Genomic DNA, 25,768 nt, shown 5'->3' with positions numbered 1-25,768 from the left:
AAGAAATAGTGGAAAAATAATTAAAAAGTGTGCTGTCAAGCAAGAAGTTTTGGGCTCCCAGGCACTGGGGGTATCACTTATTGTTAGCTTTTGGTACCTGCAAAAGGCATGAGCTGCATCTCTTGATGTACGAGTTTTGATAAAGGTGCTAGCAGCTACACAACAAAACGGACAATGAGCAAAACATCATGGACTGAAAAAATACAATAACAGGCAAGCTAAAATATGTACACCATGCAAAGAAAAGCTTAGCTCCCTAAGTAGAAGAAAAGAAAACCCCTTAAGAAGAAAAGCACCAAAACACACGAAGTAGGTGGGTGCATATGATGGTAGAATCGGACTGACGTGCATGCACACTGAGCAACTTAGACATTTTTTTTTATAGGAAAAAAGTGTTTGGAAAAGCGTGAATTACGCAATTGCATTTAACTGTTCTGACCGTATAAAAATTCCAAGGAGATTTGACTTAATGCAGATATGTTATGTTATGTTATTTTAATTTGTACAGCGCACAGCTACTCGGAAGTGTACCGGCGCTTACAGCAAAAAGGCAAAAAATGCACAATTAACCAATTAAAACAGTAGGGTTTTTAAGGCTTTCCTAAACAGAAGAGGATCCTGGGTGGCCCTCCAAGCCAAAGGCAACGCATTCCAGGCCAAACGAGCTTTGCGCACAAAGGAGTTTCCCCCCAGCCACCGACGCTTAAACTTCAGAGTCTGCATCAGCAGCTGAGAAGACGAACGCAACTGTCTCTCTGGTATGTAAAAAGCAAGTTTCTTCTGCAAATTTCTTCACAAGGAAACCTGGGCTGCCTACTAGGAGGGTGTTGACGTAATCCAAGCGAGAAAGAATCAGTGCACGAACAACCGTCTCTCTGGCCATACTGGATATGTGCTCCATGTTTTAGTTACTCGGCTACAAAAACTATAGGATAAAAAGTTTTTGAATTTCACACACAAATATGTGCTATATATCTGGACAAAAAGAAAATGATATTCTTATAAAACCACACTTCAAAATGTTCTTTTCTTCAATTCATCTTAATTAACTTCTCTGTTTACTTGATACATTTGTTGCATTTTCACCCCGGTGTCGATTAAAGGAGCTTATTTAGTCTGTGATAGACAATTTGCTTTACTCAGAATTCCTAAGAATCAAAAGTAAGCCAGCAATTACCCTGTCCAAAGAACGAATACAATACAACCCAAAAAGAAGAGAATTTAAAGAAATCTTTATTATCCTGAAATGATACATGCTATAAATTTAGTTTCATGTCCCTGCTTTGTGTTTTCACTCCTCTCCACTCTTTTTTTTTATATGGCACTTTGTAATTTTCAAAAATGTGTTTTTTATCAGCCAAGTATTTCTAGCCTCCTCTTCAGAACAGCAGCTCGGTCCCGCAGTTCTGGCCGACTGTCCGAATCCATTGACGTCAGCGATAAACTGAGGTGTTCTCTGCTTTCTGGTGGCAAACTGTTCCACTGTTTGGATTCTGAGGAAGAATAAAAACAAAGTCAAGAATATTCATTAGTTACAATTTTCTTATAGTACGACACAATGCAAAGGATAAAATGATAGCCTAAAGAGATTTAAATAAAAATGAAGCTGTGGCCTAACCGAAAAAAATGTGCATATACCAGGGCTTAACCGGTTTCCGGTGCTCGGTACCAGCACCTTATTGTCATCACCACACTTGTGACAGACTCTGCCACATGGTGGCGCTGATCATCTAATTTACACAAGAGAAGAACAGTGGTTGTTTATGTATACCATATACATTAAAAAATACAAATACCTGCCTCGCCAGCCATTCCTGTAGCTTTGAGGACCTAGAATAATCTGACCAGTCACATTTGCAGATGAGAGATATGGTTAGTAGTTGTTTTGGGACCACCATTGGCAGAGATTAATGGGCAATGGGCAGTGCAAGCTGCAGTGGACTCCTAATCAGGGTCCTGGCACTTTATATTTTACAAATTAAGCACTGGCATATACTGAGCTGTAAACCACCTATATGGTGCAGCTATTGTCACACTGCAAGTATGTCTAGAGGCATTGACAAAGCCAACAGGTCTGAGTTGCAGAGTTTTAAAAAACACGGAGGCATGGGGGGAACAAAATGTCTACAGACCATGGGCCAGATTCACAGAACTAACTTAAGACCGAATCCTAAGCTTACTACCATTTTCGTATTCACAGAAGGCACTTACTCATTTTGGTATTCACAGAAGGCACTTACTCATTTTGGTACTCACAGAAGTTAGTAGTCCTAACTTTAGGACTCCTAAATGCCTTCTGTGAATACCAAAAGTCTTAAAGTTAGGATTTTTCTCAGTTTAAGAGTAGTAAAGTTAGGAGTCCTAGAATACTTTTAAGTGGTTTGGGGATCTCTGTGGTTTGGATTTCTGTGAGTTAAGGTAATGATCAAGAAAAAGGAGGCTTGTCTACATATTTCAATACAGGTCTTTCGCTGCGCTCTTCAGCAATGGAAAAATCAGAAGACCATCACACCCCCTCAACACAAGACACATACACTGTAAGCGGACATGATAGTCTACAGTAACCTACATCCCCACCTTACAAATACACAAACATGTCGAATGTAGCAACAAACCCTACTGTGATGCTATTGCAATTCAAATCATTGACTGGGGCATTCACTAGCCAATGACTGTCGGAGGATATAAAGCCTGAATACCACGTCATGCCCAGACCTGCAATCCAAACTTAGAAAAGAGTTACTGTACCTCATGCGGGGAAATTTGAAAACTAAGAATAAATGCACCTTCAAAGTCAAACATAACCTGAATGAAAGGTAACATCTCCTTCATGAGCCACATGAGTGCCTCCTTAACCTCTTCCATGCTTGTGACGGAACCGCTCCGTCACAAGCCACGGGTGAGCTGTGCTTGTGACGAAATGGTTCAGTTACGGCCCGCTCGCCACGCCTGCGCGGCGCTGATTTCGCGCCTGCGCTGACGCTTTAATGGGCGGGCGGGTTCGTGACGGAACCGTTCCGTCACAAGCACAGCTCGCCCGCGAGCCGTGACGGAGCGGTTCCTTCACTAGTATGGAGCCGCCGCGCGGCCGCCCCACCCCCTTAGCGCTGCGGCGGAATAGCCGCCGCAGAGTAGGGGTTAAGGATGTGGGGTTCCATTCTAGAATAGCAACAAGTAACTACAATTCCCTGCCTCGGAGCTGTGCCATGCCATCAGAGAAACAAGAAGGTAAGTAGTTCAACTAACAGGCCCCAAAAGTGGCTTCAGACCACCCCACACAGACTAAAAACTCCAGAGGCCCAAATAGACACAGACCGCCTTGCCCCCAGGCACCTACCCTTCATATAAAATTGCCTGACAAGAAAAGGCAGGGATGATGAAGACGAAAACTGCTTCTGTTGGTGTCAGTATCTTCAAAGGCCCTAAGTTACACTGATTCATGGGCAGGTAGATACAGATGATGATCAGAGTGGGAGTGTTGGTGATGCTTGTATGGGATCAGCACTGTTAAAGATCTGAACCTCCCATGCCGCTTGAGGGTCACGCTTGTAGCAGATTTCTAACCTCATGTTCCAGCACTGGTAAAACTCCAGGTAATGTTACCTAGGTCCAGCAAGGCTGATTCACCAAAGAGATGGGAACCATCAAAGGTCGCATCCAGCACATCTGTCTGAACATTTCAGTTAAGGCCCAAGGATCTCAACCAAGCATTCCTGCAAATGACTACTAAACAGCCAATGGAACTATAAATTAAATATAACATAACCTAGCCACCAAATCCATGGTGTTAAGTCTGGATCTAAGAAGTGTCTAGCACCACCAAATCCATCCCGGACTACATCAGCAAAGTGGCCCCTCATGCAGCCCACAAAGTGGCATCCCGCCAACCAGACCATCTCCCAAACAGCATGGGAGTAAGTCACAAATAGGCACATGGCATTATAGAAGCCAAGGACCAGACTCCCTGTGGAAAACAATTTATTTCCCATAAACTCAATCTATTGAAATTTGTAACTAAGTCATTAAAAGGCAATAAGGGTTCTGATATTGAGGGACTCGTATGCAGTATTTTCATTAAAATGTAATCCTTGATCTCGGTGAATGGCACAGGCAATCCTAAGAGCTCATTTGCCTTGCCCAAGACTGCCTTAAAAGGCAAGAAATGATCTGATGGGACTGCCAAGGAGAGTCAGGAATAACCTTACCAGATGTAGTGAAGTAACTGAGGTTCTGGAAGCTCCAAAGAGGGACCTCTTCAGAGTCTGAACAGAAACAGAGCAAGCTTACTGAAATGAAACTAAATGGAAATTGGTATTTGTAAAACGCAAACAAAGTGGAGATGGCAGTGCCAAATACAGATCCAGAACAGAGCCAGGTGCTCATATCCAGCAAAGTAGGTCACAGTTCCATATGTTGGAATTACCGACTGAATCAGCCACCCAGAAGTCCTGTCCCATGATAGGGATTGACTCACAGATGAAGACAAGTCGTCCTTACAGTAAGTTGTTATCTTGGAACAAGGAGACTTCCTCGGAAAGGGATGTGAATGGGATGTGAAGAGTTGCCAAGGCTTGTTGTGGCTTCCAGATGCATAAGAAGTTCCATTTGGTCCTTGACAGATGCCAAAAGGAAACAGTCATGACCGGCACTGGTACCAGAAGTGCGAAGAGACACCAAACCACCTCATGGGTTGGCATTGTGGGAACGCAAAACCCTTGGGAAAAGCAGGAGCCACACCTATGGCAGACTGATTTCTTCCTTCAGGTCCCTAATGAACTATACAATTGAAATTTCTGAAGATTCAGGAACGGAGAACCAGTGTGGGTTCACATCAAAGGGCCTGGAATAAAGGAACTTATGTCAGAGCACTGAGGTAGTGCCATGTTCAGCTTCATGACAACACATCTCAGATGTCAAGTGGGTGCCATAACACCAACCATTGGTGCAAGAGAGCTATATACGGCTCCACTCTGGAGCCTGGAGAGGTTCTTGAGGTGGGAAAGCCGCAGGTATAAGTGCTCTTTCAGAAGTTATTGCTTTCCTTTGCTTTTGAGATAGTGACTCTGGTCGACCTCAAAGTCAGCTTGGTCTACCCCTGTCATAGTAAATAATAGTACTTGTTAGTGCTGGACTCTAAAAACCAACTCACAGGATAACAGTTACTTACATGCATTTTCATTATTACTATTAGTGTTAAAAGCTTACCTTCAAGCCTTTGAAAAAGTAGCTCCAAGACAGAAAGTGCTTCCGTTCTTACAGAAGAGTAACTTTTATTTTCTAGAAAAGAAACATAAAAAAAGAAAATCAAGACTGGTTTATATTAAAAAGGTAGCAATCACAATAAAAACCTTTACATCCACTTTCAGGTTGTACACATAATTAAAAATAAAACTGGCCTAAAGAAGTAGCTATCCGTAAACTCCAATACAGCTGAGCTGGGTGCTACAGATTAAAAATGACTGGAGGCAAAACACTGCTAGTAAGGATATGATATTGGCTTGGTTTAAAAAAATAACTAACCTTGAAATTAACAATGATTTTCATATACACCTTTCCAGAGACTAAACCTTTTTACCACACACTCTAACTGAAATAAAGAAACTTTAGAAACCTTTCCACAGATGAGCGCTCAACAAGTCCAGTACTGCAACTGTAAAGTACAAGAATATGATTGTTTTCTTACACACAAGTCAGCAAATAAAGTCCCCTACCTGCTTTGCACTAGAGAAAATCCAAAGTTTGCCGTTCTTGGCTCGGGCAAAGCCAACAAGAGCTGGTAATCCACTCTTTACAGTCAATTCCTCCTTTTTTGCAAGAGGAGAAAGGAAGGATAAAATAATAATAGAATGGCCAATATGAAAGACAGAAACCACTTTCGATATGAAAGAAGTGCATGTCTAAAGAGCCACTTGATCTGGGCAGGGTGGCCAGATTCTAGGGACTAAAGTTATAGCCACTAAGAAAACAGTTTTCAAAGTCAGAAGTGGAACAGTCGGCTCAAAAAGTGTTGCAATGACTAACATTAAAAACAGATTCAAATGCCACAGAGGGAAAAAGAAAGGAGCGGGAGGAAACAAGTAGAGTAAACATGTCAGAAAATGCTCCTCTAGTGAGCCTTAAACAAAGAATGCTTGTCAGGGAGACACATGAAGGCAGAAAGCTCTCGGAAAAACGGTAATTAAATAGATTCACACACTGACTCACAACAATCAGCAACGTATTCCTGTGGCTGCATTCAGATGGATTTTGTGGCGAATTTCCTGGGCAGCTAAGATGACGTTTGCAATTTTAAGCGGCAAGCAGACAGTTTCCATTTGACACCGCTGAAACTCCATGTGTGCAGATGAAAAGCTTTGGGGACCGGGACGAAGGATGTGACCATCATCCAGCAAGAGTAGTTCACAGGGAAAGTACAGAGTAAACGGATAGACGTACCAAATCTTCCTTGCCTGATACGGGGTGCTCAGAATCAGTTGGTCCAGCCAAACCTGCTGCAGGACTCTTGACAGAAGCAGGATCGTGGGGATGCACAAAGCAGACCCTTTGACCAACCCCACCCGAAGGCGTCACTCAGGTAACATTCAGAAGGAAGAGAATGGCACAAAACAGAATACAATTAGAGTTCTGGACCAGGTCAAAGCGATCCATGAATGGACACCCCAATCTCAGAGCATCCACCATTGCGTTGAGGGTGCCTGTGAGGAATGCTGCTGAGAAAATGCTCACTTCTTGGGCCTGTCACTGCATTCGAATTACCTCCAAACCAGTGGAAGCATTTATGCTAAGGCGGAGGAGTGTCGCCCCACTGCCTTGAAGCAGTAAAAAAAAAGGAAAAAATAAAATGATAATAACGTAATGTTATTATCATATTATTTTGTCCTCCTGCTGTGGGAGCTTACGTGAGGGGGCGGGGCTGCAGAGCAGGGAAGGAGTGGTAGAACACTCCTAAGTAAGCAATGACTGTTTGGCACGCCCTTTCGGGCCGTCCAGAACAGTAGCACAAGTTACTTACCTTCGGTAACGATATATCTGTAAGAAACAGTAGTTAGTATTAGATTCCTTACCTTAGAATATCCCCAGGCATCAGACTGGATTCGGAAACTTTTGCGTAGCAGTACCCTTGCCCGTTAGTAGGCGTCGGCTTCGCGTCCGTCGGCGTTGGCACCGGGATGACGTCGCCGGAGTACTTAGACTCCTCCCTCGCGCGCTGACGTCAGTTCTTATACACAGCTTTTCCGCGCCAGAAACGCAGAGCCATGATAAAAACCAACACTTGTGCCATGAAACTAGGGCCCTGAAAGGGGAAGACCTTAACCCTAGATATCGGTTCACAGAACGGGGAGGATGGGTGAGGCGGTAAGGAATCTAATACTAACTACTGTTTCTTACAGATATATTGTTACCGAAGGTAAATAACTTGTGCATCTGAAAGAAACAGGTTAGTATTAGATTCCTTACCTTAGAATAGATACCACAGCAAAACCCACATCGGTGGTGGGTCTGCGAACCAATAATCACACCAGAAAGTCCTGGAGGCCGGAACGGCCAAAGAAGCCATCCCTCCGGACTTGGCTGTCCAGGAAGTAGTGTCTTGCGAACGTGTGCAGCGAGGCCCACGTAGCTGCCTGACAGATGTCCTGCAAGGGGACTCCCCGGCCCAGGGAGCCTCGGTGGCCCAAGTGGAATTAGCCCTCAGTCTAACAGGAGGCTCCTTCTTAGCCAAAGAGTAGCATGACTTGATGCACAATACGACCCACAGAGAGATGGTCCGTTGGTGAACCACCCGTCCCTTCTTAGCGCCCACGTAACCAACAAAGAGTTGGTCATCCACCCGGAACTGGCGTGTGCGAGCCAGATAGTATGAGAGCGCACGTTTTGGGTCCAGACGGTGGAGCCACTCCCGCTCTTTAGAGGGATGCAGAGGCGGAAAGAAGATGGGAAAGGTGATGGACTGCCTGATTTGGAAGGCTGCGACTACCTTGGGCAGGAAAGAGGGTCTTGTCCGCAACACAACCTTGTCCGGATGGACAGAAAGGAAAGGAGGCTTGGAGGAAAGAGCCTGGAGCTCACTCACTCTCCTGGCAGAGGTGATGGCAACCAGGAAAGCAGTCTTAAGTGTAAGAAGACGGAGAGGACAGTTATGAAGCGGCTCAAAGAGAGCACACATCAGGTAAGTCAGAACCAGGTTCAAGTCCTACTGGGGCATCACAAAAGGAACAGGGATAAACATATGAGTGAAGCCCTTCAAGAACCTATTAACAATCGGGGACTTGAACAAAGGAGGCTGATTAGGTAGCCTTAAGAAGGCGGAAAGGGCAGAAAGGTAGCCCTTGATAGTGCCCAGAGCAGAACCCTGCTGGGCAAGAGAAAGAAGCAAGAGGAGAACCTCAGAAAGGGGGGAAGACAGTGGATCCACAGCCTTTGCTATGCACCATGCCACAAATCTGTTCCACCTGCAGGCGTATATCGACTTTCTGGAGGGACGCCTGGCTGCCAGAATCACATTACAAACTTCAGGAGGCAAGTCAAATGGCCTCAACTGTCGCCTCTCAATCTCCAAGCATGGAGGTGGAGCTGGACAGGTTCGGGTGGAGGACCGTCCCCTGCTGCTGCGACAGAAGGTCCTCCTGAAGAGGTAGACGAATAGGGGGATCGACAGACAAGCTGAGTAGCTCGAGATACCAATATCTTTGTGTCCAGTCCGGAGCCACAAGGATAACTTGGGCCCGGTTGCGTCTGATCTTCTTTAGCACTCTGGTCAGAAGTGGTATAGGCGGAAATGCGTACAACAGATCGCAGCTCCACTCGCGACAAAAAGCAGCTCCGAGCGAGTGCAGCCTCGGAAATTCCAACGCGCAGAACTGATGACATTGCGCGTTCTCTTCTATGGTGAATAGATCTAACCAAGGCTCTCCCCACTGCTGAAAGAGGCCTTGCGCCACGTCCGAGTTCAGACGCCATTCGTGATCCATCATGCACCGGCGGCTGAGTTTGTCCGCCCTGGCGTTCAGGGAACCTGCCAGGTGTTGAACCCACCAGGGTCACGCCCTGATGTTCTAGCAACTGCCAGAGGCGCAGAGCCTCCTGGCATAGGGACCACAACCCCACCCGACCTGTTTGTTGCAGTACCACATGGCAGTGGCGTTGTCCGTGAACACCTGCACTACACTCCCCTGGATAGAGGGGAGGAATGCCTTCAGTGCAAGCCAGATCGCCCGCAGCTCCAGAAGTTTGATGTGGAGCCGGAGACCAGAGGCCTCTGATCTCCGCCTCTCCTATGTGGCCCTCCAGCCCTGGAGGGACGAGTCAGTCACAACTACGTGCTCCGGTTGGGGTAGGGAGAGGGATCTGCCGCTGACCCAATCGCGGTCCGTGAGCCACCACTGCAACAGTCTTGCAGTGCCCGCCGAGATCAACACATGGTCAGACGAGTTGCCCTGATGCTGGGCCCACTGAAACTTCAGGTCCCACTGCAGAACCCGTATCCGCCACCTGGCGTGATGCACCAGAAGGATGCAGGAGGCCATCAGCCCCAGAAGCCGCAGCGTCAACTTGACCGAGACTCGGGATAACGGCTGAAAAATCGGAATCAGAGCCTGAATATCCCGAACCCGCTGTTCGGGGGGATAAACCCGAAAGATAAACCCGAAACTGCGCCGAGTCTAGAACCTCTCTGATGAAGAGGAGCTTCTGAGAGGGACACAGGTGTGACTTCGACACATTGATGGAGAACCCCAGCAGATGCAGGAGGTCGGCCGTAGTCTGGAGGTGGCTGACGACTGTCTGGGGCGAGCCCGCCTTCAAAAACCAGTCATCGAGGTAGGGGAAGACTGAAACCCCTAACCTGCGCAGATGAGCTGCGACCACCGCCATCACTTTCGTGAACACCCGTGGGGCGCTGGTAAGGCCGAAGGGGAACATGGTAAACTGAAAGTGCTCGTGGCCTACCGTGAACCGCAGGTAACGCCGGTGGGCCGGCAGGACGAGAATATGAAAATAAGCGTCCTGCAAGTCCAACGCTACCATCTAGCCTCCCGGGTCCAGAGCAGCTAAGACCTGAGCCAGTGTCAGCATCTGGAACTTCTTCTTCCGGAGGAAGGCGTTGACGTACCGCAGGTCCAAGATAGGAGGTAGGCCCCCTTTGCCCTTCTTGGGTACCAGAAAGTAGTGGGAGTAACAACCACACCCTAATTCTGGCCCAGTAACGCGCTTGATGGCCCCCTTGGCCAAGAGGGCCATAACATCCTCTTGTATAAGTTTCAAATGATCCCCCGACACGCGGTGGTACTGCAGTAGCATGGCTGGAGGGGATTCCTCGAAGGGGAGGGAGTAGCCCCTTCAGATGATTTTCAGCACCCACCTGTCCGATGTTACAGTGCACCAGTAAAGGTGGTGATGGCGAACCCTGCCCCCCACTGGCATCACCTGGGCCTGAAAGCTCGGACTAGGAGGGTTTTGAGGCGGATGCTGCAGGGGTAAGTGTGGACTGGCCTCGCAGTTGTCCCAGAACGTCGCCACGGCGGTTTCCACATCCGCCACCGCGCTGGATGGAAGTCTGCGGCCCGTGGCTGGCAGGACGTGAGGGGGTGCCTCTTCCTTGGCCACGGAAGGAGCGAAAGGCAGCCACTTGCTGGCGCGGGCAGAGTGGCCCAAGGACTTGGCCGTAGCCCTTGAGTTCTTAAAGCGCTCAAGCGCATGGTCCGCCTTGTCGCCAAAGAGGCGACGGCCATCAAATGGCATGTCCATAAGGGTGTTTTGGATATCAGCCGAAAATTTGGCGGACCTCAACCAGGCGTGGCGACGAATTGCCACCGTCATTGCAATCGCTCTGCCCAGTGAGTCCGTGGTATCCAGCCCACACTGGATGGAATACCATGCCGCATCTCGACCCTCCGCAAGGGCTTGGGTGAGTTTAGTCCGGGCCTCCTCCGGACATTGTGGAAGCACGGCCGCGACCGTGTCCCACAGAGAGTGGGTGTAACGGCCCAAGAGGCACGCAGTGTTGACTGACCGCAACACCAAACTCAGGGAGAATACCTTTTTCCCGTATTGCTCATACCTCTTGGATTCCCGATCGGGGGGGAGCCATCAGGAATGCAGTCTGGGGTTTAGAGGCCTGGATGACCAGGCTCTCGGGGGTGGGGTGGGTGGAAAGGAAGCAAGGGTCGCGCAGAGCCTGGCGGTGGAGCCTGGCCACGTTCCTATCTACAGGCGGACCTGTAGCGGGATTGGACCAAGTGCCCAGAAGAACGTCTGACAAGGCCTCATTAAAAGGCAGAAGAGGCTCGGCTGAGCTTGCCTGTGGTTTAAGGACCTCAGTGAGGAGGTTAGTCCTCACGGCCGCGACGGGGAGCACAAGGCCCAAGGCCTTGGCAGCCCGCGTCAGCACCACACTATAGGCAGCCCTCTCCTCCAAAGCCATGGTAGGAGGGGAGACAAAACCATTGTTGGGTGAAGTGTCCAGACCACTGGCCTCTCCAAGCTCACCTGTCCAGTCCTGAGAAGACTGGCACTCACGTGCCAGAGGGTCCTCGGACCCCTCCCAATCCTCCTAGCTACCCATCACCTGGTATTCAGGTTCAAAGGATGGGGCAGGGTCATAGAAGTAGAAATCTCCAAGCGGCGTCGAATACGGCTCCAACGGCGGACTCGAATCAAGGGTAGGACCGGGGAGGGCGTCGTCCTGGGATGGCGCTGGGGGCGACACCCTCGGGGCCGGCGCCGGCGAGGTTGTGAGGTCGACCGGCGATGACCAGGAGCCGGAGCCGGATCCGGCGGGACCCTGCGGCGTCGGGACCGAAGTCGCTGGGCCCGAAGCACCTGACGGCGCCGGGGCCGAAGCACCCGGCCCGCTTGGGGACCCAGTCGGGCCGCTTGGCCCGAAGGCACCGCGGAACCCGGCGTCGGAGTAAGGGACCTCATGGCCATGAGGAAGGCCTTGATCTCCTTCGGCGTCGCGTTCTTCCGAGGGACAGACGGGTATGGAGCAGGCCGCGACGCCTGCGGATTCCGGCGGAGCCGCGGGGGTGGTGTCGCCCGAACCCCCGGCCGCGCCGCGCGAGCGTCGGGGGGAGTCAGAAGAGCGATGTCGCCTCTTCGACTTCTTGTGCCTCTTACCTGAGGACTTCGAGCCCGAAGACCGATGACGACTCCCGGAACTGTGGTGACTCCGGCCCCGCGACCGGTCCCTCGAACTCCTTCCGAACCGGGACCTCGAGCGGCGCGGGGCTAACTGCCGGAGCTCGAATCGCTTGCGGGACCGCTCCCGTCTAGCTTTGGACGGCAGGGCCCGGCAGTCGGAGCAGGACTTGTCGTCGTGGTTGGGGCCAAGACAGTGAAGGCACCGGCGATGGGGGTCGATTACCGACATCATTCGGCAACAATTGGTGCAGGGTTTGATCCCCGGGCATCCCTACCGGCACCATCGGATTTGAGAGACTTCAAAAGCCTATCAAAAAAGGATCAAAAAAGTTAGTCAAAAATGGACTAGGGTACAACTTTTTCAGGATCGGCGCTTGCTGGCGTGGAAAAAAGAACTAACGTCAGCGTGCGAGAGCGGTGTCTAAGTACTCCGGCGATGTCATCCCGGTGCCAACGACGCACGCGGAGCCGCAGACGACGCCTACCGACACGCAAGGGTACTGCTACGCAAAAGTTTCCGGATCCAGTCTGGCGCCTGGGGATATTCTAAGGTAAGGAATCTAATACTAACCTGTTTCTTTCAGATATGCGCATTTTCCCTGTTCTCTAGGCAGGCTGCATAGAGAACATGCCTAGACCCCCAGTCCCTGGGTGTGCGCCGAACCGCAGCGCTCAGACCAATCACAATGCTGCATTGCAGCGTTGTGAATGGTTATGGGAGCCTGGCTAACTTCTTGGAGTCTGAAACGGAAGGGAGTGGAAACGTGGGATCCGGCGGCAAGGTAAGTGTATTTCTTTTAAATATTACATTGTGCCCCACGCCCCCTTGCATCCGCCCGCCACCTGTGAGCTGTGCCAGCCTTCACTGCCCCAACACAGGGTCCAAGACCCAACATTATGTTGGGGTAATGGAAAGTGGCGATGCTGTCTGACAGAATTTGAATGGTGCTCCCTAAAGCGGAAGGTAGGAGGCCAGTCCTAGTATCTCCAAAAAGTTTATAGGAAGGCACTCCTCCGATGTGGACCATAGCTATGTATTATGAAATGTTTAGAGGAGCACACCAGGGCTACGAGGCAATGTAACTAGGGCTGCTTGAAGGGATGACCCATCAAGAGGATGGATAGACACATTAACTATTGCAGATCTAGACGGGCAGAATCATAGCTCTGTGTCTCAGTCGAGAGGCTCCTCTAATGCTGAAGTTAATCTTTTCTTTGGAACCACTGTAGATCCCTTGTTCGCCATCTGTCACAGGGTGCATGAGACCATCAAGCCGAACACGAGTTGGACTTGTAGAACCATCATTTTCCTATAAAGGTCAGACTCTGGGGGGGACGAGATGGGACTATTAAGCACTGACTGTGAAACTGAAGATATGGAAAATTGTATTGGTGAGATGGGATTTTTAGGCATTGATCATGAAACTAAGCCATGGTGAAGAGTCATGATGTAAAGATATTCTGTAACCAGCGCTGGAGACCGCAATGAAGCAATAACCATGGACAGAACCTTGATAAAAACTTGCGGTGTCGTTTTCAGACCAAAAGGCAGGTCCAGAACTAGAAGAGCCAAGACTCCTTTGTGTACCTCAAATAGTTCAAGAGAGCAGAAAGGATTAGTGGATAAAAGAACAATTTACTTAACTTTGGTAATGCTCTTTTTGGTGAATACTCGATCTAACTGCAGATTCCACACTTTACAACACTTTCTAGACTGGTTCCAGAAACTTTTTCCAGCAATCCACCTGCGCACCACTATGTGGTGCCATATGGCGTTGCACTGGCTCCAAAATGTCACAGAAGTGGCAGAGAGGAGCCACATATAAACACAACCTCTGTGTGCTACTTTAATTTCTTGCTCTTTCCGCACCCTCACACAAGGAGTGTGAACAATTTTTAGGACCAACGTGAAGATTCCAAACTTGGGATCTTATCAGATGTTAAAGAGGCAAATCCACATAGCAGGGACGTGGTAGGGCTGGATCTGGCTGTCAAAGTAACACTGCTTTGTGAACATGCAGCCAGACACCCAAGCCAAAGCCTGGCAGATGCAAAGACAAGCACACCCCGTGTTAACGCAGCAGCAGCCGCCTTGGCCCTGGAGTAATGGGCTCTCGGAACATCTAGTGGCTGCCAGCATCTCTGCCATCACAGTCTGTGGCGTCCAAGCCAACATGTAAGACGCACTTTGCCACGTCCTGGCTGCATGATGTCATTTGAGGCAGTAAAACTCGGAGGGCTTCTGAAATGGCTGGCAAGATCTTGCTGGCTATATCGCATAAAGCCTGCGTGTACCAGCCCAGAAGGTATACTGCTTTCATGGAGTACACCCTCGGATGAAAGCGCTGGTGTTCGTTGTGAGCCAGCGCTCTCTGTATTACAGAAGGGGCCACTTAAGTGTCTGCGGCCCCTCCTGTAATACCAAAGTGCCCTGGGGACACACAAAGCAGGCACAAACGCCCACTGCGCTCCCGGGGCATTTCTGTAATACTACCCTGGTGTTCTATAGTGCGATTTATGTAGAAGCTCAGCGCTCTCTTGGGGTCCAAATGATAGAGTCTCTCCTCCTCCTTACAGGGGTGGGATGGAGCACAGAATGCCAGCAGAGGGATGGTCTGAGTGACGTGGAACATTGTCATAATTTTTGGGCAGAAAAGGCACCTGGGTCCACGGAACCAGTTTGCCCGGGAAGAAGGTGGTAAACAGCCTGAAGCTAATTGGCATGCCATGCCATGGTGATGGCAATGAGGAACACACTTTTGATAGTAAGAAGTTACAAGGGGCAGCTGTGAAGCGGTTTGAACAGACTGCACCTCAAGTAAGTAAGGACCACGTCAAGGTCACACTGTGGCATCACAAATGGAGAAGTGGTAAAAATGTGTTGAAGCCCTTTTGAAAATTTGCATCACAGCTGGTGGCTTAAACAAGGAGGGCTGATCTGTTAATCGTAAGAAGGTAGAAGGATAACTTTACACGTGCTTAAGGGAAATCCATGGCGACAAGAGGCAAAACAAGTAAGAGAACATCAGACAACTAGGCCTGGAGGGTATTAATCTGCTGTGTACTGCACAGAATCACAAATGTGTCCCTACGAAAGGGGTATATAGAGGGATACCTGGCTTACAAGAGGACATCCACCACCTCGGGTGGAAGGTTGAATGTGTTCCGTTGCCGCCACTCAATCTCCATGCATGAAGGTGGAGATTTTGAAGGCCCGGGTTCAGAACCTGACCCTGCTGCTACTACAGCAGATCCTGCCAGAGGGGCAGCCTGATAGGAGGACTGATGCTCAAGCCCAGGAGTTCTGAATATTATACTATCCATGCCCAATTCGGAGCTACTAGGATGACTTGGGCCTGGTCAGTCCCGATTTTCTTGAGAACTCTGGCAGGAGTGACATACAGGAGTCCAAAGGTCCACTCAAGTTGGAACACTTTATCGAGCAAGAGATGCGTTCAAAACTCCAACATGCGGAAACCCTGACAGTGCACGTTCTTGGCTGAGGTGAACAATGGAGCCAAGCTTCTCCGTATATAACGGAAAAGGCTTACAACCACCTTTGAGTATAATGGCACTCGTGATCTGCTGGGTGTCTATAGCGGACTTGCCCGCCCTGGCATTCAAAGATTCCGCCAGGTGCTCCAGCCATTTCCAGGGGTGCAAGGCCTCCTGGTATATGGTCTGCAACCCCACCTCGGCTTGGTTGCTGCAATACCACATGACAGTGGTGTTGACCGTGAGCATCTGTATCAGCCTCTGCTTGATGGAAGGAAGGAAGGCTTCCAACGGAAAGTGGATGGCTCTCAGATCCACAAGGCTGATGTGGAGCCAGGACTCAGCCAGAGGCTGCTGAACTCCAACTCTCCCAGATGGCCACCCTAACCCAAAAGCAATGCATTGATCACCACTGTCAGCTCTAGGTGGGGGATTGAGAGGGGTCTGAGCAAACCCAATTGTGGCCCAGGAACCACCACTACAGATATCTTGCAGTCTCCTCGGAAATCCGAATGTGGTCGCCGTGGTAACCTTGATGTTGGGCCCAATGGAATGTCAGGTCCCACAGTAGAGCCCGCATATGCCACTTGGCGTATTTCACCAGCACGATGGAGGAGGCCATTAGTCCCATCAGCCTGAGAGTTGGTCTCACTAACATCCAAGGCCAAGGCTGAAATATCAGAATCATAACCTGAATATCCTAGGCTCCTTTTCAAAGGAGAAAGGCACGAAACCAAATAGTGTCCAGAATGGCTCTGATGAAGACAAGTGTCTGAGGAGTCGAATGTAACTTTAGTACATTGATAGTGAACCCCAAAGATGACAAAAGGTTCACCATAGTCTAGACATTGCTGAAGACTGCCTGGGTGAGTCTGTCTTTAAAAGTCAGTCGTCAAAGTAAGGGTAGACTGGTGCCCTTGACTGACAAAGGTGTGCTGCCACCACCGCAAAACATATGTGAACACTCGAGAGGCGGTGGTGAGACCAAAGGGGATCATCGCAGAAAATGCTTCTGTCCCACCACAAACCGCAGGTAGTCAATGAACCAGCAGGACAGGTATAAAAAATAGGCTCTTTTCTCTCTAAAACACCTCAAGAAATTGAAACCTTTTCTTCCCCAGGATGACCTCAAGACAGTAGTTCAATCCCTGGTTCTCTCTAAAATCGACTACGGGAACGCCATCCTTACAGGGACTCCAAAAGTTCACCTAGCCCCTCTAAGGGCAGTGCTGAACATGGCCGCTCGACTTGTATCTGGAGTAAAAAGATTTGAATACATCACTCCAGCTCTCAACTCCCTCAAATGGCTTCCGATGGAAGGGAGATGCATTTACAAGCTGGCCTGCATCACACACAAAACCCTCCACTCTCCGGTCCCCAACTACCTGAACAACAAACTGGTAAAAGCAGGTCAACCCAGAACACTGAGAAGCTCCAACTCACTCCTTCTTATTCCACCAAAAATGAAAAAGAAAACCACCCAAGACCGATCGTTTTCTGGCAACGTGCCCAGGATATAGAAAGCTCTCCCTTGAGTCCTCAGATACAACCCCTCCTTCTGTTTCAAAAGGGACCTCAAACTCCATCTCCTTAACACACACTTTCCTGAACAATCATCAACTAACCTAGACCTCATTATTTCTGAGTTGACTCCCATTCAAGGATTGTTTGTGAACGGACTATGCTAATCACCTTGTTTTTCTTTTTATTCTCTCACCCTCCGTGCACAGTTATTTATTGTTCATGCTGTTATCCGTGGTTTGCTTACTTACTGTCAGCCTCCTATGTAATGTAAGACCTTTCTGTTTTTCATATTGTGTATGTGAAGCGCTCTGATGCCTACGGGTCTAGTTAGCGCTATATAAAACTTTTCAAATAAAAAAAAAAACAAATAAATACATGGGCCAGGGTGGGCATTTTTTATTTCTCCTTTGGAGGGAGGTATTGAGAGGTCGCAAATCTAAAATAAGCCAAAAGCCTCGGTCTTTCTTGGACACTAGAAAATAACCGGAATAATAACCAAGGGTGGAAAATGCAGCAGGGAAGAAAGGAAGAGTAAGGTGTATTCCCTGTGAACTATCTGTACGACTCACCTGTCTGACGTGATCACCTGCCAGCCCGAGAAGAATTGATGATTTCTGCCTCCCCCTTGGTGGCTGTGTCCCTGTAAGGGCAGACTAAAAAGGTTATGCAGGTGGGGCCGCCAGGGTGAGCAGAGGGGGGGGCAGTTATGGCAGTAGATTGTGAGGCATGATGACCTTGGCCTCCACCGCAAAACTGCTGGGTTCCTTGTGGGGCCTGGACCGGCTGGTCAAAGCCACGAAAGCACCAATAGAACTTTTGTGGTTGGCAAGATTGGGTGGAAAGGCCTAGAGAGAGAACGGGAGCCCAGCTCTCCTTAACCCCTTCACTGCGGCGGCTATTCCGCCGCAGTGCTAAGGGGGCGGGGCGGTCGCGCGGCGACCGCATGCTGGTGACGGAACCGCTCCGTCACCAGCCTCGGTTGAGCTGTGCTCATGACGGAGCGGTTCCGTCATGGCCCGCCCCGCTCAATAGAACGCTCAGCGCAGGCGCGGAATTCGCGCCGTGCAGGCGTTCCGAGCGGGCCATGACGGAACCGCTCTGTCATCAGCACAGCGCACCCGCAGCTGATGACGGAGCGGTTCCGTCATCAGCGTCCAAGGGGTTAAAGCACTCAAGAGCGAAATCAGCCTTGTCCCCAAACAGGTGAGCCCTATCAAAGGGCATATCCATCAGGAAGGACTGGACATTGCTGGAGAAAAAAGTTGATCACAACCATGCTTGGCGGTTAATAGCAAAGCTGGTGCTTATAGCCCACCCAGTGAGTCAGTGATAGCCAAGCCACAAAGACTTAAGAACTTTGCTGCATAATGGGTATCTGGAATCACCTGAGCGAGAACAGGTTAAAGGATTTTGGGGACACCAGGGAGGACTTGTGCCATTGAATCCCAAAGGGCGTGAGAGTAGCATCCCAACAAACAGCTGCATTAATAGAGCAGACTACTAAGCTCTTAGAGGAAAAGACACATTTGGTCAGTGTTTCCACACACTAAGATTTCCTATTGAGGGGAGCTATAGGAAATATTTTGGGATTAGAGCGCTGGTGAAAGGTGCAGTGAAAGAAAAGCCAGGAGAGAGGCGATCTCGCCTGGCAATCTGATGAATGACTGAGAGGGCCGAACAAGTTTGGCCCCAACCCCCAAAAGGGTATCCGTCATTGTCTATTAAATGGAAGAAGTAGTTTGGAAGATGTTTGTCCCAGTTGGAGAACTTCTGTGACCGCTGACCCTCGTGGTAGGTCGTTCCCCCTCCACACAGCTCTGACTGTGTGCCCCTACTGCCGCTGGTAAGTGTCCTCCGTCCTTTTTGCCTTCTGTACCACTGTTTCCCCCTCTCTGTGCCTCGTTTTCTCCTCTGTGCGACTCGTCCCCCCCCCCCTTGTGCCCCATTTTTGCTTTCTGTACTAGTGTTTCCCTGCCGCTGTGCCCCCTGCGGCCCCGCCCCCTGCCCACTCGCTGCTCCCGCCTCCCAGCTGCTCCTCCCTCCCACCTCCCCATATATGCCGGACGCTGTGCGGCCGCGCCGCTGGCGTGCTGAAGGCGTGCCTAAGGCAAGCCCGTCTGCGCCGGTCCGTGCCTGGACCGCGCCCAGCGCCAGAACCTCTGGACCCCGCGAATGCCACGACACCAGAATCCACTACGACGCCAGCACCCTCCATGCACTCAACGCCAGCCGAAACCACACCTGCTTCCAGGCAGCCCCAAAACTGACCCACAGACCTTTCTCCTGCCGCACCTGCAGCTTCACCTGCGACAGAACCACCAAACCTCCAAGGACTGGACCCAACCACCTCCGCTGCATACTCCTCAACACCGGCTCCACACGCAAACACGCCGTCAAGTTCTGGGATCTGTGGACACCTCTGCCCCAGACGTGGCCTTCCTGACCGAGACCTGGTGGAATGACTCCTCGGCGCCCGACATCACCATAGCCATCCCGGATGGCTACAAGATCACCCGCAGGGATCACGCCAACGGAATCGGAGGAGGAATAGCCATCGTCCACAAGTCCACCCTCAAGGTCGCCACCCACGCAGACGACACCCTCAAACCACCGAACACCTGCACTTCCGGATCCACACCGACCCCAACACTACCCTCAGAGGAACACTCCTCTACAGACCCCCCGGACTCAGTTCAGCGACTCCATCGCCGACCTCGCCAGCACCCACGCACTCACCTCCACGGACTACATTCTCCTCGGGGACCTGAACTTCCACCTCGAGAGTACGACGCTAACTCCGCCACCCTGATCGACAACCTCGGCCTCAGACAACTCGTCATTGCACCCACTCCTCCACAAGGCAAACTAGCCACCGCTCAAAGCCAAGACAGGAAGAGCGGAAGAAGAAGCCTAGAAGACCCAAGGAAGCGAGGGAAAAGAGGGCGAACCCACTCCAGACGGAGAGCAACCTGCCAGCTAGGACAGCGCCGGCAGACAAGCCGCCAGAAGCAGGAGTAGCAGGCTGAATCCCCGGAAAAGAGTAGGCAGCACCTGGCAAGGGAGAACACAGGAGCACCCCAGCCCTCAGGACAGGGGTCTGGAGAGGAGGAGGAGGAGGAGGAGCCTGGGCACACCACTACGAGCGGCCGCTCAGACGACCTCAAGCAGCAAGGCAACCACACAACGCCATGGAGAACAGAGACCTGAAGGTGACCAGAACCCCAAGCACGGCGCAAGCCATATAACAGCTACCAATACTCCACAAGGGTATGGCAAGTCCCAAACTACGGGAATCCTGTATGGAAGAACTTCCAAAGCAGAGGAAAAAATAAAAGTGCCACGGGGAAGCCCCCCCTCCCCTCCTCCCCCCCCCGCCCCCACGGCGAAAGGCTGGACAAGCAGCCCAACCAAGCAGAAGGCCGAATCTGAGACAGAGTCTGCGCAATAACACACACATAAGTAACAAAGGGCCGTCCAGCGGCCAACAATACTAAAGTCCGGAGAGGAGGCGATGGGTAGAAAATTACACTCCACAACCAGAACAATCAGCCTAAGAAGGCCCAGAAGCCGCCCAACTCACGAGTCACTGAGGAGGAGATGGAGGACGATAGGGCGGAGGAGGAGGAGGAGGAGGAGGAGGAGGGAGGAGCCCCACCAAGAGTCTTTGGATGGCGGAGTCGGTCGGGGCATGGAACAACACGGCACCGTCAAACGACAGGTCAATGAGTCGGTCCCGAATATTCTCAGGGAATACTCAGTCCCGAAGCCAAGCATGGCGCCGGAGATCGACCGAGGAAGCCATGGTCCGGCCCAGCACCTCTGAGATGTCCAGAGCGGAGAATAAATGCTGCAAGCTCCCGTCCATCCGCTGCATGATGCCGCAAGTCCACCTGACCAGGCTCCTGGGACGCTGCAGTTCCCAAAGACTCAGCCGAGTCCCACAGACAGGAGGAGGCCCTAGCCAGAACACACAAGGTGTTAAGGGTGCGCAGGCCAGTGTTTGTCGAGGTGAAAATGTTGCGCCCCCAAGAGTCCAGCCAGCGGGTCTACCGGCACAGCGGAGTCAACAGTGGCGGCATGGAGGGAAAAGCAGTGTGCAAAAGGGGGCTGGCCGCCAAGGGGTAAAGGGACAGACACACCGGGTCACACGGCGACGGGAGGTGCTGGTGCAGAAGATGCTGAGGCACTGGGTCCTCTGAGGCACGCTGCCTCAAAGCCCCCGTCAAGGAAGAAAGGAGGGAACCTTCAAAGGGGAGTAAGATTTCTCTCCCACCAGAGCCCTGGTGGAGGACCTCCAAGAGGTGGTCCGCCAGAATGTGAGTCGCCGGGTCACCCATGCGCAGGACGCCCACAGCCCTGGAAATCGCGTGAGCGAAGGCCGCATCTGCCTCCGTAGGGCTCTGCGGCGGAGAAAGCAGCTCCTCCGTGGGGGACGTCTGCAAACTAAGGCGGCTGTCCCCGAGGCCAAGCATGACAGGCAGGGGCCAGATCTGGAAGCCAGAGGGAGCTGAAGAATGAGGGACCTGCTGCTCTTCCGACGAACATCTCTGCCTCAGGAAGGGCAGAGAGCCGTCCTTCGACGCCGGTGAAAAAGACACCACACGTCAGCAAGTCTCCGGAGAGGACGACACCAAAATACAGCCTGCCTCCGGGGAAAATGGAGCGTCTAAAGACGAATCCGCGGTACAACCCCTGCGCGGATCCGTAGAGTCCTCCGCCTGAGGCAGGACGCCGGAACCATCTGGCGTCACTGGACAAGAGTCTATCAAGGTATTCCAACTGGAGACCGGAGTGGAGTTGGAATCGAGCCGGCACCGGTACGACGCCGACCCGATCCCCTCTGAGGTGTACAACTACTTGGGGGTAAGAGACAGCCCTGAGGAATGACCCAAAGTCCTCCGCCAGCCACGGCCCAGAATTTGGCCCCTTGAGGCTGCCGCCTGCGAGAAGGAACGAGAAGGGCCCAGAGAGGGACGAGGGGTCCTCATCCGGCCTTGGCCCGGAGCGGGACGTGGAGGGGCCGCCAACCCCTGTCGTTCCGCATGGGCCAGCTGCTGCCGGCACCGTAACGGCGTCACTTCAGCTTTAGACAGGACCACCTCGTCAAAGGACCGGGAGGGGCTCAGGGATGCAACCCGAGCACCGGCGACCTCCCGCAAAGCCACAGCGACTCCCATAGGAGTGTGCAGCGAGGCAGAGATGCTGTGGTGTGAAGGAGGTGCCCCAGAGGAGCTGCACCCCAACATCACCACATCCTCCAAGTCTGGATCCGAACCAGTCGGCGCCGGGGCCGAAGCCGCCACGGAGGGCCACGCGCAAGGCGGGGGATCCGCCAACGCCCCAGGAGGAGGAGATGTCAGCGAGGCCTGCAGAGCTGCCATGTATGTCTCCATTTGGACTCTCGATGCCCCAACACCGGTACACGGTGGATAGGGCGGCACGCAGGGCTGCATCCCCCATGGAGAGTCCACACCCCCAGCCGGCTGGGAACCAGCCCCCGGGGACAAACTGCGACACTTACCCATCGGGGAACGACACTCGCGTGATATCGAAGAAGGGCGAGGACGACAACCACGGCCGTATCTGAAGCCGTCTGCTGAAGTAGACCGAGGGGAGGGCAGCGACCTGGAGAGATGCACCGAGAGAAGTTTCATACGGCGCTCCCGCAGCGACTGCAGCAGGTCTTATGTGACCTCGCTGACGTCATGTACGCGGACGACGCCTGGGCGGAGTCGCATGATGTCGCCCCATCCCCGTCGCGCAGGGATGCTGTGGCAAAAGTTTTCCGGATCCAGTCTCACGCCTGGGGATAATTCTACGTGAAGGAATCTGCGGCTAGTAGTCTCTATCAGACTGTCTTATTGCCAAAAGGTGGTGAGGAAAGGAGGGGGTTCTGCTCCTTCTAACAGGAGAGGCTGGAGTCGAATTACAAAGGCAACAAGGCCTTTGAACCCTCCTGCCACAGCTGGCTCTTCCTGACCAGGGGGAGGTGTGAACACCTCCACCCAGGACAGCAGGCCCGGACTGGCAGTTGCAGGCACCGGGCAATCCCCCGGTGGGCCGCATGGTTGGGGGCCGGTTTTTGCCCCCTGGGGGCCGTTTTTGTTACAGGGCCGTTATGCTGCAAAAACGGCCCTGTAACAAAAACGGCCAAAAACCGGCCCTGGCACGGAGTGCGGTCGCACCTCCCCCTCCTCCCAGAGTGAGGGGGGGGGAGGGGGCCGGCCGAGCTCTTTGCCAGGGCCGGTTTTGGTTCCCAGTCCGGCCCTGCAGGACAGGCACTGTTCTTGACCTCTGAGTGTGCAGGCCTCACCCCATGAGATCACGGTCTCGGTAGAGGGATGGCTTAGGCCAGTCGTTAACCACACTAAGGGTTGGTAGGTTCCAGGGGACCCCCTCTAAGGGGTCTACTGTGTGCAATTTTTTATAAATCAGACACTGTAATCAGTGCAGATTTATTATGGTGAGATGTTTGGTACCAAATACCCCATACTTCAGTGAAGCCATCATGGAGCTGAGGAACTTGTAATGAGGAGTATCCAGCCGAAGTACATACTATGGCTTCCCTGGTCACTTACAATATCCATGGATATTGCAGGGGCATATCTGCTCATGCAGGTATGTCCTCACAGTAGAGACAGTGCACCCTACCTTAGTGCTAGAGGGGTGTCTTATCTTTATCCCATGCAGTATCCGTGGGCATGCCACACAGGAATGTCGACTCTTTAGTTTTGTCCGCACCAAGGCACGCAGTCTGCAATGGCAGAGTGCAGGGCCTTGGACCTTAGGGTGGCACAATCTGTGCTGCTACCCTTGGAGTCCCTCTTCAGTGCCAATGCCCTAGGTACCAGAGGTACCATTTACTAGGGACTTATAAGGGGTACTGAAGTGGTGCCAATTGGGAAATAAAAGGTACAGTTTAGGGAAGGAGCTCTGGCACAGGGGACATGGTTGGCAGGGACCCTGTGAATGTCCAGTCAAAATTACATCATTTTCCAGGAAAATAATGGGGCTAACCATTTCCAAAAGAGGCCCTTGACTACAGCCTAAGAAATTCAGGTTGTGCTGGAACCAGCTGCGGGATCAGCTCCAATGTCGGCCGATGTCGGGAGAGGTACTGAGAAAGGTGCCATGCATCTGTACCTGCTACGGCGAATGCAAGTGGTGTGAGAGAGCAGCATATCCCAGCTAGGATTTCTTTTGCATTTACCTGAGGATTTGGACCACGATGAAGACCGGTGCCTGGAGAAGCTCCATCGACTCCTGGGTCGGGGTCGAGATCATACCTTGGACATGAAAAATGACTTGAAACAGTCCAAGAGTGGAGTCTTCTTATGCTTGTTGACGTAATGTTTTGCCTTGCATTTCCTGATGGCCTTCAGGTTCATAGACGTGCAGTCGCCGCATGCTTTGGGGTCGTGGCTTGACCCTAGGCACAACAAGCACCAAACCACAGCAGTTTGGAACCAGCCACACGCAAATTAGTCTTGACCCTGTTCCTCATGGGAACAGTCCAGTTCGAACTGCAAAGCCAGGTCCTCCCTGGACAGGAAACAAGCATCCTGGGACCAGTTTCAGGGCATCACCCCATATCAGCCAGGGTTCAGTGAGCATGGGGCCTACGTCTGGGCATACCCTTCCCACTTAGGGTGGAAAAAGGAATAATTCAAGGACGGAATGCTGAATAATGCAAACATTCACCCCCGTCACAGACACTTACTAGCGACAGACCCTAGGCCTAGAGTGCTTAAAAGCTGTAGTTTTTTGGAAGTTACATCTAGAGAGGAACAACATTAGAGTGGAGACGGACGGTGCCACCTTCGGTGCACAGAAGTACTGCTGAAAACTTTATGGATCCAGTGTGAGGCCTGGGGAATGTTCAAAAGTGGAGGACTGTGCAGCTAGAAGTCTCTATCAGAAATTCAATCTACACAATAATAAGGATTGGAAAAGTCAAGATTTTACGGGATTACATAAATTAACTACATCTAAAAAAACTCTCAGTAACCATGGAGTTGTAGGCAAACTAAGCTTTCATTTTGGCACTAAATTCATGTTTTACTATATCACAGAGATTGAACCCTGAGCAGTAGATGCACTTGATTGCTGGTCTGGTGACTTGAAAGGAAGACTGACTAGTCATGTGCCATGCTGCACCACTCAGTAACTAGTGAAGAGTGCGGCATGCGATGAGAACTAGTAAAAGTAGTGAATGAGCCAAATGAAACTTTTTTCAGCCAGAGTGCAAGTAAGGGTGTCCTCACACACAAACACTTCATCAAAGATCAGTTTTCAATCAGTGAAGGGAACATATGATCGAAACATCAACCATGATACCTCTACAATCAGCTGTCTTTGGAGTTATGTTCAGAATGTTTTGAAGCCTACCACACAACATCTTAGCTATGTCCAAAAGGAGAATATTGAAGGAGCCTAGACAATCTGACTAGAGCCTCTACTAATGCGGCTAGCTCATTTTCTTTCAAGAATGGCACAATTTTGCTAATTGATCAATGTGATAATGATAGTTAATGTGTATCTGCTTAACTTAGTCTCTATTCTGCCGCTAGCCATCATCATATGTATCCGTTTTTATGTTGTTTGTTTT

The 25,768-nt window shown here is 51.2% G+C and overlaps 1 protein-coding gene across 2 annotated transcripts in view; it reads right to left on the bottom strand.

Moving 5' to 3' along the window:
• Positions 1–1,215: 1,215 nt before the first annotated feature.
• ECPAS (Ecm29 proteasome adaptor and scaffold) overlaps positions 1,216–25,768 on the bottom strand; it is a 780,178-nt gene continuing 755,625 nt past the window's right edge. For both annotated transcript variants that reach the window (XM_086962068.1, XM_086962067.1), the window contains exons 48-49: positions 5,206–5,277; positions 1,216–1,493 (exon numbers count right to left, since the gene is read on the bottom strand). In XM_086962068.1, coding sequence (XP_086818194.1) covers positions 1,354–1,493; positions 5,206–5,277 — 212 coding nt within the window. In that variant the 3' untranslated portion in view covers positions 1,216–1,353. The remainder of the gene's footprint in view (positions 1,494–5,205; positions 5,278–25,768) is intronic.

Source organism: Lissotriton vulgaris, chromosome 3_1, assembly GCF_964263255.1.
Source record: "Lissotriton vulgaris chromosome 3_1, aLisVul1.2, whole genome shotgun sequence".
NCBI lineage: Eukaryota > Metazoa > Chordata > Amphibia > Caudata > Salamandridae > Lissotriton > Lissotriton vulgaris.
Note: the sequence above shows the minus strand (reverse complement) of the source record. Positions and strands in the feature narration are given on the sequence as shown.